General features: G+C 38.8%; 1 protein-coding gene across 2 annotated transcripts in view; it reads right to left on the bottom strand.

The window, feature by feature from the left end:
- Positions 1–8,187: 8,187 nt before the first annotated feature.
- The window catches only part of LOC122555360 (chloride intracellular channel protein 4), a 68,110-nt gene continuing 61,144 nt past the window's right edge, over positions 8,188–15,153 (bottom strand). The window contains exons 4-6 of one of the 2 annotated variants that reach the window (XM_043701289.1): positions 12,859–12,965; positions 10,880–11,061; positions 8,188–8,674 (exon numbers count right to left, since the gene is read on the bottom strand). In XM_043701289.1, coding sequence (XP_043557224.1) covers positions 8,513–8,674; positions 10,880–11,061; positions 12,859–12,965 — 451 coding nt within the window. In that variant the 3' untranslated portion in view covers positions 8,188–8,512. The remainder of the gene's footprint in view (positions 8,675–10,879; positions 11,062–12,858; positions 12,966–15,153) is intronic. The other variant, XM_043701288.1, reaches the window with a different exon arrangement.

Here is a 15,153-nt window from a genome sequence, read left to right as displayed (position 1 = left end):
TCAGGAGTGACATCTGGAAGAGGTAATGGATGTGTATAGTCTGCAAGACATTACACATTCAATCAGGAGTGTCATCTGGAAGAGGTAAGAGATCTTCCGCAAGACATTAACAGACAATCAGTAGTGACATCTGGAAGAGGTAATATATGTGTATAGTCTGCAAGACATTACACAGACAATCAGGAGTGACATCTGGAAGAGGTAATAGACGTGGATAGTCTGCAAGACATTACACAGTCCATCAGGAGTGACATCTGGAAGAGGTAATAGATGTGTATAGTCTGCAAGACATTACACAGACAATCAGGAGTGACATCTGGAAGAGGTAATAGACGTGTATAGTCTGCAAGACATTACACAGTCCATCAGTAGTGACATCTGGAAGAGGTAATAGATGTATATCTTCTGCAAGGCATTACACAGACTACTAGGAGTGACTTCTGGAAGAGGTAATAGATGTGTATAGTCTGCAAGATATTACACAGACAATCAGGAGTGACATCTGGAAGAGGTAATAGATGTGCATCGTCTGCAAGATATTATACAGATATTCAGAAGTGACATCTGGAAGAGGTAATAGATGTGCATAGTCTGCAAGACATAACACAGATAATCAGGAGTGACATCTGGAAGAGTTAATAGATGTGTCTCGTCTGTAAGACATTACACAAACAATCAGGAGTGACACCTGAAAGAGGAAATAGGTGTGTATAGTCTGCAAGATATTATACAGATAATCAGGAGTGACATCTGGAAGAGGTAATAGATGTGTATCGTCTGCAAGACATTACACAGTCCATCAGGAGTGACATCTGGAAGAGGTAATAGATGTGTATGCTCTGCAAGACATTACACAGACAATCAGGAGTGACTCCGGAAAGAGGTAATAGATGTGTATAGTCTGCAAGATATTATACAAATAATCAGGAGTCACATCTGGAAGACGTAATAGATGTGTATAGTTTGCAAGACATTACACAGTCCATCAGGAGTGACATCTGTAAGAGGTAATAGATGTGTATAGACTGCAAGACATTACACAGACAATCAAGTGTGACATCTGGAAGAGGTAATAGATGTGTATAGTCTGTAAGACATTACACAGACAATCAGGTGTGAAATCTAGAAGAGGTAATAGATGTGTGTAGTCTGCAAGTCATTACACACTCCACCAGGAGTGACATCAGGAAGAGGTAATAGATGTGTATAGTCTGCAGGACAGTACACAGTTAATCAGGACTGACATCTGGAAGAGGTAATAGATGAGTATAGTCTGCAAGACATTACACAGACAATCAGGAGTGACTCCGGAAAGAGGTAATAGATGTGTATAGTCTGCAAGATATTACACAGACAATCAGGAGTGACACCTGAAAGAGGAAATAGATGTCAATAGTCTGCAAGATATTATANNNNTTCTCCTTTTCCTGAATGAAAACCGATGAGAAATGTTCGTTTAGCACCTCTCTGATCTCCACAGGGTCCACACTCAACTTTCCACTTCTGTCTTTGACTGCCCCTATTCCTACCCTAGTCATCCTTTTATTCCTCACATACCTATAGAAAGCTTTAGGGTTCTCCTTTATTCTATTTGCTAAAGACTGTTCATGTCCTCTCTTTGCTCTTCTTAACTCTCTCTTTAAATCCTTCCTAGCTGATCTGTAATGCTCCATCGCCTCATCTGAACCATCTTGCCTCATCAACACATAAGCCTCTTTCTTCTGCTTAACAAGAGATGCAATTTCTGTAGTAAACCACGGTTCCCTTACCTTATCACTTCCTCCCTGCCTGACAGGGATTTATGTATCAAGGACATGGAATATCTGTTCCTTAAATGCTCCACATTTTCATTGTCTGCATCCCCTGCATTTTGTTACCTCATTCTATGTATCCTAATTCTTGCCTTATCGCATTATAATTGCCCTTGCCCCATCAATAACTCTTGACCTGTGACATGTACCTATCCCTTTCCATTGCTAAACTAAACGTAACTGAATTATGGTCACTTTCTCTAAAGTGTTCAACTACAACTAAATCAAACACCTGGCCTGGTTCATTACCAAGCACCAGATCCAGTGTGGCCTCCCCTCTTGTCGGCCCTTCGACACATTATGTCAGGAAACCCTCCTGTACACATTGGACAAAAACTGATCCATCCAACGCAATAGAGTTATAGCATTTCCAGTCAATGTTGGGGAAGTTAAAGTTCCCCATAATGACCACCCTGTTCCTTTCACTCCTCTCCAGAATAATTTTGCTAATCCTCTCTTCCACCTCCCTGGAACTCTGTGGAGGCCTATAAAAAACTCCAAGCAGTGTGACCTCAGTCCACACTACCTCAGTAGACAAATCCTCGTCAAAAAATCTCTCAGCCACTGTTATACCATCCTTGATTAACAATGCCACACCTGCCCTTCTTTTACTGCCTTGCCTGTTCTTAACGAACGATCTAAACCCTGGAACCTGCAACATCCATTCCTCACCCTGTTCTATCCATGTCTCCGAAATGGCCACAACATTCAAGTCCCAGGTACCTATCCATGCTGCAAGCTCACCTACCTTATTTCAGATACTTCTGGTGTTGAAGTAGACACACTTCAAACCAGCTTGCTGTCTGCCAGCACATTCCTGTGACCCTGAAATCCTGTCCCTGTCCTCCCTACTCTCATCACCCTATGCACTGCAAGTACACCTCAGGTTCCCATCCCCCTGCTGAGCTAGTTTAAACTCACCCGGAAAGCACCAGCAAATTTCCCACCCAGGATATTAGTACACCTCTGGTTCAAGTGAAGACCGTCCTGTTTTACAGGTCCCACCTTCTTCAGAACGAGCCCCAATTATCCAAGTACGCGAAACCTTCCCTCCTGCACCATCCTTACAGCCACGTGTTCAGCTGATATCTCTCCCTATTCCTTGCCTCGCTATCACCTGGCACGCTATCACATCAACTCCATTTACTACTTCTCCTAGCAGAAATACATAATTCGAGTCAACTAAGATAATCTATTTGTGGCCTACATCTGTATAATTTCATTTACATTCAGAAGAGTGAAATACAACATAAGAGTAGGATTTTAAAAAAAAAATAAATCAAAAGCTTTTCTCCAAATTCCAAAGAAAATTATACTAAAATGTGAAAATTTACTTCTGGTAAAATGTTAATTACAATTTAAGAAGCATCACTTAGCAGATAAAACAAAGGTTACCAAATACCATATTTAGTAACAGTGATAGACTCTTCACTGTTCAAGTATGTTCAAGCTGTCAGTGATTCAAAGGTCACACTTCTTACAGTTAAATCTACACTAAGGAATTTGTTTACACTGGAGGGAAGTTGTGTGCTGCTGCTCCCAGTCTCTCAGCTGCTTTTGAATTGTCACAAAGACGCATAGCCTCCTTGATGTCTGTGTAGTTTGGCAGCTGCACATGATATGACTGGTACAGGGTGTTTCTTTGCTTTCGCCCTTTGCTACATTTCAGCAACAATGGTACATCATCATAGGGTAAGGTAAGGAGAGAGACCTCACAAACTATCTCCTTCAGTGCAGTATTTGACCCTATGCTGTAGACGTCATGCTACACCAAAGTCTTAGCCAACTGAGCTAACTGGTCCTCTAAATACAGCATTTACTCTGAAATCTAAGCTATAAATTAGTGAACATAGTCAATGGCAAGTCAGGGTCGGTAAAGGGCAGGATTTACTTGATTAATTTTCTTAATGTTAGAAAGGAAATTGAGTGTACATTGCCATACTTCGCACTTTAAGTCAGTACTGCAACTTGCGCATTGAGATACCAGTGTGAATTATATCAGGCTGTGCATGTCTGCACATACACTATCCTGAGGCTGCTCACCTTTTATTTCTAAGTACAGGACTTCAACTCCTCATTACTCCTTTGCTTAAATCTGTCCATTGTAGATCATAAAGTGCAGTTCTCTGGTGTGGTTCCTAGATCATTTCTCTTCACATACTCATTTTAAACTGGTGCCTTGTCTCTTACTGATATCAGAGTCATATGATCAGGTACATTGTCAAAATATATTATGTACATTCAATATTATCTACTTTAATTTTCTGAAGATATTTAACAGGATCCACATAACTCTTCATTACAATTAAGCCATTTAAAATTATTCAGGCTACGACAGCTCCATGAATGGGGGAGATAAGAGAGCAAAGATTAGGTGGAAATGGATGTTTATTACATTGATCAAACATTTAAGGAATGCACTCCATGGACCCATTTTATTAGTCATTAGTATCAAAACACTTGGCAAATTTAATTTTCTGAGGGAACATGGCAAAGAATGAGAAAACTTGCAGAAGGTGATAGATAATTTGCAAACTGAGGAGCTAGGAGGGAGCTACAGTTTAACACTTATAAATGTGCAGTGGGAAGAAAAACAAGGAAAAGAGGAATATCTCTCAAATGTTAAGTTCTGAGATAGAGTGGAGATACACAGGAGTCAAGATAATATCTATACTTTAAAAAAGCAGGAGTGTTGGTGGTAAAATCTATAAAAATAGCAAATGGTATCCTAGGCTTTTTTTAACTTGTGGGCTGTTATGATGCCAGCTGACATTAGCCAAGTCCCAAACTGAAACCTGGTTTGATTGGTAAAACTTTGCTTTATTGGTTTTAACGAGGTAAACTCTCACTGAAAAATAAACCAGCAATATTGCAAATTTGGTTTTAACAATACATCAGAAGTTTATTTCACAAATGAAATAAAGATAAAACAGAATGGACCAAGTTATTTATACACAAACTTAAATATTTTGAAACATATGGTAGAAAGATAATCCCAGTAATCTGAAAATTCTTCTTTATAGATCCTTAAAAATTCTTTTTGCATATCCACAAACACTCCCTTTACAGTACTCACATAAGAGAGATCTTCATTTCCATCACCTCTTTGGACTTAACGTAATTCTGACTTCAACACTTAGTCTGGAGAATCTGATATCATCTTCCTGGAGCTTTCATGCAACTGAGTTTAAACCTTTTCAGCTTCAAATAACCTTTCAGAGTTTTACCTCAAATCTTAGGATCTTAGAATCCCTACTTCCTGTCAGGATTCTAAGATTCTAAGCTGGTCTGTTTCTATTACTTAAATTAAGCTAATATATTTTTTAACAAAGCAACATTATTTCTCCTTTTCTCAGAAGCAAGTGATTTACACCTCCATCTTCCACCAAGACTTCTGCATCAGCTAAAAACAAAACTGAATGGCTTCTCTCCATACTATGATTATACCCCACAAGCTTATAAAAAGACCCAAATCTCCCATTAGCAAACTTTTTTTTAAAATTCACCTGTGCAACTTGGGTGTTGCTGGCTGGCCAGAATTTATTGTCCATGTTTAGTTGCCCATGAGCAGGTGATGGTGAGCTTTTTGAACTGCTGCAATCCATGTGCTATATTGTGCGCTTTGTTCACTCCCTATGCCAACAAAAAACATACAATCCTGGAAACTACCTCTCTCAAATTATTTTTAAAAATCGCCATGGCTACAGAAATGCTTAAAGTTAATCGTTAAATCCCTTCAGATACACAACAAACCTAATTTGCCACAAGTTAAAAAATCAAAAATAACTGATATCTATATGTATAAATCACATAGAGTATGTCATAAGACATCGAACATTAAAAAAAAGACAAGGTAGCAAAATTAAATTTGCAAAATGCATATTTTAAATTCTGTCCTTCCTTGTAGTATTGGATAGAGTTCTTAACATTTGACAATTATAGGAAGGATATCAATGTCTTAGGAAAAGTGTGAAGAAAATACCAACTGAAGTCTGTGGATGGTAAAACCCAGCTATCGTATAACACTGACACCTGACCCTAAGTCAGTTTTCTACCAGGCAAGTAAGGTTAGACGTATCCTTCTTGTTCATATTCATTTTTTTGGTCTCGTATAACAATGACCTGTATAAAGGATGCTTTCCAAAAGCAACTCAGGTCAACATCTGTTCTGAACCATTGTAAATCTTCATTCAAGTGACAACAGATGCTGCATGATGAAGGGCTTATGCCCGAAATGTCAATTCTCCTGTTCGTTGAATGCTGCCTGACCTACTGTGCTTTTCCAGCACCCCACTCTCAACTCTGATCTCCAGCATCTGCAGTCCTCACTTTTCCTAACAGATGCTGCAGTAAAGTAAACCAATCAAAACAACTCAAACACACCAGGTTATGCCATCTTTGCAGGTAATCTATTAGCAACGTATTCATCCACCTAGTAAAATCTCACAGTTTGCACAGGATATAGAAATTTGGGAAGATTACAGAGGGTGAGAAGAATCAGAATTAAACACACACATGACAAACTTCAACAGGAGAAACTAAAATGAAATGCAAATACTGAAGTGCAAAAGAAAAATAAGATTTATTCAACATTCAATTTATCAATTAGCATGTTATCAGTTTGATGGGAACATAAAGTATAAATTATTTTAAAGTAAACTAAATCAAATACACACTGTCTTACTCAGATATACAGGTAAAACTAATGGCATTTCCATCACTCTAAATATGTCTAACAGCAACTATAATCTCTGACAGCATTGGACCATGAAACAAATTCCTTATATATCTAATTCCCAGCCTTCAATGATCTACCACTGAATGGCCATGTATATCCTCTCATCTTCCACAGGTTGCAACTGCTATGGATCAAGGTCGAGAAAATGGGATGAGGTTGGATTGGTCCCCATTAGGAAGCGCAGATATAATGGATTCTTTCTGTTCCATAACGTTATCTAAAGCTAAAAGTTCCGATTTGCAGATTTGGTCTGGCGTGTACGATAAAGTACTGTTTATAACTATTTTTTTTTCGATAAGCTGTTGATTTATAGCTGTCAGGCTACTGTGACGGGAGGGGAGTGATTTGGGGTCAGAGCTATCATCAACCACAATTTCAATACACAATCATTTATTTCCACCGCCCTCTAATCTTCCTTCATTGTGTGAAGAGCTGCACATGTTTGATTTGCTTCAGAATAAGGCTGCCTGCATTTTCTGGATTTTGGCATAGAAGGACAAACATATGTTTTGCATTAGTTCCATACAGTTTGATATGAAATAGATATGAAACAATAACCCCTCTTTGGTAAGCAAAGTATTTACCAATGAGCATATACAATCAGTGGTATTCTCTACTTTGAAAATCTATCAACATAATAATGCTATGGTTGGGTCTGCTGGTTGATATTGAGGATTATCCATAAGACCATAAGACATAGGAGTGGTAGTAAGGCCATTTGGCCCATCGAGTCCACTCCGCCATTTAATCATGCGCCATTAATGATGAGCATTTCAACTCCACTTATCCGCACTCTCCCCGTAGTCCTTAATTCCTTGCGAGATCAAGAATTTATCAATCTAACTAGTTGCTGAGTAATACAATGCTTTAATTAGTCCGTTAAAGAACATGGTACAACCACACTACTGACAATCCAGGTACCATGTGTTTCAGAAGGTCTTTTTTGAACATGAATTGAACGCAATGTTAGGTTTCACTGCTGATATGTAGTTTTCAATTAGAATTGTCTTCAATCTACCAATCACAAACTCCCTGCTAAGCCTGAGTATCATGAACCACTCACTCATCAAACATGAATGAGTCACTTGTTTGTGATACATCTTCTGTCATAGTCAATGGTCTCTGCCACTGTGACACTTTGCATGCCCAAGTCATTGCACCAGAACTCTCTACTACAGAGATCATGTTCAAAATTTAATATATACAAATCAAAGATTGACAGCATTTTGAAAAATAAGGGAATCAAGGGATATGTAAACAGTTTTGGAAGGTGTGGCCGATGTAGATGGTCAGTCATGATCTTATTGAATGGCAGTGTAGTTCCAAGGAATTAATGGGCTAAGTGCATCTGGACAGGATTATTATTTAACTTTAAATGTTAATTAAATGTATTAAGGATGTTGGCCAAAGGCAGAGGTATGAAATTAGTTATTGATCAGCTATATTTTCATTCCATAATGGAACTAGGAGTTAGATAGGTAAAAACAATGACTGCAGATGCTGGAAACCTTCTTCTGGATCAGTGGTGCTGGAAGAGCACAGCAATTCACGCAGCATCCGAGGACAGGTGCCTGTCCTCGGATGCTGCCTGAATTGCTGTGCTCTTCCAGCACCACTGATCTAGGAGTTAGATAGCCTAGTCCTGCTCCTAAGATGCTAAGTTTTCACTAATACATTTTTGATTAGGGTAATGCTACACATTCCAAATTCTTACTTGTATTTCTGCCAGTATTACATCTCTCTTAATTATTCCCTTTTTCAATAAAATGATCAACTGAACATTAGTATTAAGCGTAATTATTGCATATAGGTCATCTTTAATTATCTTCCAAATGCAAAGGGTAAAAATGTGTAGCACTGTTCAACGTTTTAGAAACTGAATAACTTTGACTGATTATTTAGTAACAAATTGCACTCTGACACGCAAAACATCGTATATACATTCTGAGTTACAGTAATGGACTTATTTCATTCTCTTTGCAACATCTAAATATGCAATCTGAATCTCACGATTCGCAGGGCACGTGTTTACAAATTCCTCTCTTTCATAAGCATTGTTCAAGTATCTCCAAATTCCAGTCATTTCCTTTGGGATTTCAAAGTTTCGGTATTTCATTGCTACAATCTAAAGGAAGGAAAAGAGACAAAACATTTGCTTGATTTATATTCTTGACATACAGGCAATACAGCTTAATGTAACAAAAACAAATTGGCTGTTACAATATAAATGATCTGAGGGATATTGAATTCCTTTTAGCTAGGTCACATCCCAAACTGCTGGGCAGCGCTGTAGACTTAACAAAGTGTAGTTTAAAATGTGCCTAGGTATATCTTAAAGCAATTCCTCAATATATTTGGGGCCCATAGCACAATAAATTCCTACATTTAGCAACTTCATCAAGACTGCATTGATGACAGCTTTATATGCTGTATTCAATAGGGTTAGGAGCAGACCATTCAGTCCCTCACATCTGTACCACCATTCAATTAGATCTTAGATGATCTGTTTCTACACTTGTTGGTTCCCAATCCATTCTAATCTGCTTTAAGTGCATTGGCATCTCAAACTAATATTGGTGTTCTGCTAACATTTTGTGTTCTGAGCTAGCAAAATCTATCAATTGCAGTCTTAAAATTCACAAATAACCCCCTGCCTCAAAAGCATTTTGGAGAGTAGAATAAAAACTGATATTTTGAATTGAATATGACTGCTCTTCAGAACTGAAGGAAGATAGAAAAGTGATGAGTGCGATCTGATGAGATGAGGTGAGAAGGGACAAAACACAGAAGGGAATATCTGCGATAATGTAGAGGTCAAAAACAATTTAAAATGATAAAAGATGTGATGGAATAAAAATCAAATGATGCACTAACTATTATAGCAAAGATATAAAACATTTGTCCAGAGTGAATATGAATGGCAGTGAATTGGAAGTGAAAATGTGAAAAATACCAAAACCAACAAATGGCAAAAAAAAGATCAAAATGAGGGACTGTGTTCATGCTCTAAAGTTAATGCTCTCAATTTTGCTCCAGAAGGATGTAAGAACATGTAAAAGTGTCTAACTGGAGTTTGAGGTACTGTTCCTCCACCTTGTACTAAACTTTACTGGAACATGACAACAGCCTAGGACACAGATCTGAGCATGAGAACAAGATAGTGAATTAAATGACAAAGAACGAGAAACTTCAGGTAATGCTCATGTACTGAGTGGAGCTGTTGCACCATGCAGTTCACTAATTCTGTGTCTGGTGTCTCCAGCTTGAGGGAGACTGCATTGTGAGCAGCAAATACAGTAGATCATTTTGAAAAAAGTACAAATTAATCATTGTTTCACCTGGAAGGCACAACTTAGGTGATGAGGACAGAGGAGGTGAAAAAAACAAGTCTTTCATCTCTCACAGTTGCTTGGGAAAGTGCCAAGGAAAGGCAACATGATTTCAAAATGATAGAGGAATAGACCGGGATGTCACAGATAGAACAGTCACTGCTGAATGTTGTTAGGAGACGTGGCACAGTGGCTCAGTGATTAACACTGTTATCTCACGGTGCCAGGGACCTGGGTTCGATTCCAGCCTTGGGTGACTGCCTGTGTGGAGTTTGCATATTCTCCCCATGTCTGTGTGGGTTTCTGACAGATGCTCCAATTTCCTCCCACAGTCCAAAGATATGCAGGTTAGGTGGATTGGCCAGGTTAAATTGCCCCATGGTGTCAAGGGATGTGCCAGCTAGGTGGATTGGCCATGGTAGCTGCAATGTTACAGGTATGGGACGGAGATGGGGGTCTGGGTGTGATGCTCTTCAGAGGGTTGGTGCAAATTCGATGGGCCGAATGGCCTCTTTCTGCACTGTTGGGATTGTAAGATGTGTTTGGTAGTGACATTCTGCTGGAGGTGTCGGAAATAGTGAAGGATGATCCTTTGAGCACAGAGGCTGGGTGGGATGGAAAACGAGGGCAAAGGGAAGGGGAGGAATCCTATGTTGGGAAAGAAGGGAAGACATTTCAGAAACACTTTTATAGGAGGCATCATCTGAACAGAAATGGAAAAACAGGAAGAATGGAATGCCATGGTATAATTTTATATTGTTCCCCTCTTGTTTTGGACACCTTACATGAAATCGCAGAAGAGTAGGATTAACCAGATTTCTTTTCAAAAGAACTGACATGGACTAAGTGTGTTCAATAATCTTGTTCTGTGTTGTACTATCTAAAAATTTCAAGCTCAATTTATTTCTAAAATAACAAATGGTGCTGTCTCACTGGGGACTGTTGTAATCATAATATATCCACTCAACAGTCATCGAGTATTTATCAGAATCAAAACAAACCTTGATAATGTGAAGCTTTGGCAGGAGATTGCAATCTGCCAAGGTCAAATAATCTCCATCTAGGTATTTTCTATTAGAACAAATATCTTCCTCTGTGCTATTGGCATCAATTTCTTCAGGTAAAGGTGTGTTTAAATAATCATCTAGTTTTTTCAGCGATTTCAGTAAAGCCTTTTCCAAACCTAAATAAACAAGAGAAAAGTAATTGTTAAGCATCAGAAAAGAAGAAAAAGAAATTCATTGTACTCAGTGAGAACCTTGCTCACTGTTGAGTTCCCCATCTCTGGGAAATAAATGTAAAGGAATTGCTTTCTTCCTTGTTTCAGATTTTCTGTTCCTTTCTTCTATATTTTTCTCCTAAATAATCTTGACCACCTTCATTCTCGATCATCTTTTCTTTCCTTCAATTCTATTTGCTTATTTTCTGCCATCTCCTCCCCTATATTTTTGTACTTAAGAATCTGTACCGAGGTGTCTTTGTATCTAAGATGGTGACATGAGTGGCAACTTGTAAACTTTTCACTGTATTCATTTCAGTACGTGTGCCAATAATGCTAATTCTGCACCACAATAGTCCTCTGACACCAGCCAATAAATACCACTTCAAGCCCACTGGCCCAACATCTTATCGTTTCATATTATCAAAGGGCAATGGAAGATACTACTCAGAGCTGGACAGAACAGTAAACTTCATCATACTCAGTGATCGGTAATGTACTTCTAAACATACTGAAATATGACACAATACCAGGTTATAGTCCAAATCATACTGAAATATGACATAGTGCTGTCAGATGTTTTTATCCACTTGGTGGTACTGTCCACAAACCCCAGATACTCTAAAACCATGAGATTGGAATCAAACAAGAACAAACAAATTCCATGCAGAAGTCAATGTTTTTCCAAAGAAGTAAAGAGCAAGGGTAGGAATATCATTTACTAGAAGGACGCTCAATAACAATGGGCACTGATGCCTTTTACTGTGTGTAAAAGGGGTGGAAGCAATTTAATTCATCAATGTTGTTGCTCATCCAGTGGCATTCAAGAGTCTGTGCACCTTTAGACAGAAGGTATATTGCCAGGTGCTAGACTATAGGATCAATGCGACCTTCAACATAAGTAGGGGAGACTGCAAAATTAGAAATCCTTTCGCCTCCCTTTATTACTACTGTTTACACCCTTTCTCTAATGTTTCCAGGAGAACATGAGGATTGCTTGGATCCAATAGATAGAAAGTACTTGCAGAGGCTCTGCTCCACTGAGGTCGGAATTAAAAGTCATTGCGTAACATACAACGTAAGAGCACATGTATTTTCCTTTACATCTAACATAAGTCATGACTAACTACAAGAATGTCCAGATCTCCCCCAAAACGGTATTGATCCTGAGATGATTGGGACTTTGAAGAGAGAGAGAGATTAATGAATGTTTGTTGGGGAACCTGTCACAGGATGTGGAGTTATGACAGGTAAATGGAATTCAGGTGCAGATTAGCCATGTTAGAATGACAAAGCTGACTGCTGAGGTTGAATGGCCCACTCCAGTTCCTATGGTACTGATGAGTAGGGTGTGGATACCTGAACTAAAAATGTGCTTTATGCACCAGCACCTTCAAAACAGAAAACATACCTCAAATCTACTTCTCTGGTTTTCTTTATCAAATTAAGAAATAATGGATGCAAGTGAGCAGCTGTAGTCAAATGAAAAGAAAAATAAGTAATGGGAGAGGGGTTTTACAGAATCATAGAGTCATACAGCACGGAAACAGACCCTTCGGTCCAACCAGTCCATGCTGACCATAATCCCAAACTAAACTAGTTCCACCTGCCTGCATTTGGCCTATATCCCTCCAAACATATACTTATCTAAATGTCTTTTACAAACATCACATGCTGATTTTCCTATTTACAAGTATTGATGGACAAGCAGTATGCCTCCAATATCTCTTCTCTGTGGCTGTAATTGTCTTACTTACTTACTTTCATTTGCATCTTTCCGAGCATTTTTAATATATGCTGAAAACTTCGCAAATACATCATTTCCTGCTGAATTCGATTCTGGATGTCTGGCAGAAAGCTTTGGATACCTGGAAAAACACATTGTTGTCCTTACATTTCCTTCAAAACACAAACGTTTTGGTAACATTTTTGCTTACCAGTTAAGAACTTCATCCAAATGCATAACCATTCACTCAATGAACTTCCAGCAAAGGAGTCACTGGACAACGATGAGGGGCCAGAATGCTGGTCACTGTGTCTTTATATTGGGACTCAGAAGTCAAACTGAATATCTCTAATGTGAGTGTGACTGAACATGGGAATTTGACAGCATACCCACATCAATACCACAGTAAGAAACTGCTTGGATTTCATGGGACTAAATCTTTCTAGAAAAGTAATGCTGGGCTGATGACATACACTGCTATTAATGCATGAAGTGACCAGCAATTTCAGGGGATTAAGAGATACACCATGGATTATTCCACTCTCTACCATTTGCTTTCTGTAAGTGACATCTTGTCCTTAACCTCTCCACTAATTTTATGAGCTTACTGGATTTACTCAATAATTAAATGTGCTGTGGAGAATTAAAGCTCATACTTTCAACAAAGTGATAATTGCTAATGCAATGTCAGTGAACCTGCCTGACCCAGAAAAGGTACAACTTAAACCATTGAGTTTTATCAGTTCCATACACGGCTATTTGTGGGATTTATTCTTCTGTTACCATGTAAGCTATGATACAAGAGTGAACTTACTTTAGAAGTACATTGGCTGTAAGGTCATTTCAGATTTCTGGTGGTGATTTCTCTTCCTTTTATTCGTCGAAGTAATGAACTCCTCTACAACTTCGAAGGGGAGGCAATGGCCTACTGGTATTATCGCTTCACTATTAATCTAGCAGTCAGTCCAGGTAATGTTCTGGAATGGTCTGATAATTTTAAAAAGGCCTAAGTCTAATGATGGCCGTATTGGGAAAACCCATCTGGTTCACTAATGCCCTCTTAGGAAAGGAAACTACTATCCTTATATGCGACTCCAGATTCATAGCAATGTGGTTGATTCATAATCGCTGTCTGAAATAGCTGAGTGAACCATTCAGCTCAAGGGCAATTAGGGAAGGGAAATAAGTGCTGGCCTTACCAACAACATCCTCCTCATTTGAATGGAACAAACTCCAAATTATACGTTACTAAATACCTGATCTTGTCTACCCGATCTTTCTTTCCCTGACTTTATTTTTCTTTCTATATATCGTTTGATTCCAATTCATCTTTTTTCATTGTTCTTTTCCAAATCCTTCACATTAACTGGTCGAGGAGACAGATCGTTAGCCCTCATTGTTTCTCAGTATCATTAGTGGCATGTACTTCCAGCAACTGAGGGGTATATCATAGTGAGCTGAAGCAAGCAGAAACCAGGCTGGATACTCGTAGTTGAGCAAAATTTTGCCCCTTGAGGACTTTATATAAAAATGACTTTTGTTATGCTTCAAACAATTAGGCTCAGGTCTTCCAATGGGTAGATAGCTATCGCTAAAATGTAGATTGGAGTTACATATAAGGATTGGACACAAGTGTTGTGGAAGAATCACTCAATGAGAGTTATAAGGTAGCCAGGAAGTATCTGAAGAGAGAACTAAGAGCAGCAAGGAGGGGACATGAAAAGTCCTTAGTTGGTAGGATTAGGGAAAACTCTAAGGCTTTCTATAGGTGACTAGGGTAGGAATAGGTCCAGTCAAGGATACTTGTGGGAGGTTGCGTGTGGAGGCTGAAGAGATTGGGGAGACACTGAATGAATACTTTTCGTCAGTATTCACTCAGGAACAGGACATTGTTGCCGATGTGAATATTGAGTCACAATTAATTAGAATGGACGGCTTTGAGGTATGTAGGGAAGAGGTGTTGAAATTCTGGAAAGGGTGAAAATAGACAAGTCCCCTGGGCCTGATGGCATTTATCCTAGGATTCTCTGGGAAGCAAGGAAGGAGATTGCAGAGCCATTGGCCTTAATTTTTATGTCCTCGTTGTCTACAGGAATAATGCCAGAAGACTGGAGGAGAGCAAATGTGGTTCCCTTGTTCAAAAAGGGGAGTAGGGATAACCCTAGTAACTATAGGCCAGTGAGTCTCACTTCTGTTGTAGACAAAGTCTTAGAGAGAATTGTAAGGGATAGGATTTATGAACATCTGGATAGGAATAATATGATCAAGGATAGTCAGCATGGTTTTGTGAAGGGCAGGTCGTGCCTCACAAACATTATTGAATTCTTTGA

This window comes from Chiloscyllium plagiosum, chromosome 12 (genome assembly GCF_004010195.1).
Source record: "Chiloscyllium plagiosum isolate BGI_BamShark_2017 chromosome 12, ASM401019v2, whole genome shotgun sequence".
NCBI classification, from domain to species: Eukaryota; Metazoa; Chordata; class Chondrichthyes; order Orectolobiformes; family Hemiscylliidae; genus Chiloscyllium; species Chiloscyllium plagiosum.
The sequence above is the reverse complement of the archived record's forward strand: the minus strand, read 5'-3'. Positions and strand labels throughout refer to the sequence as shown.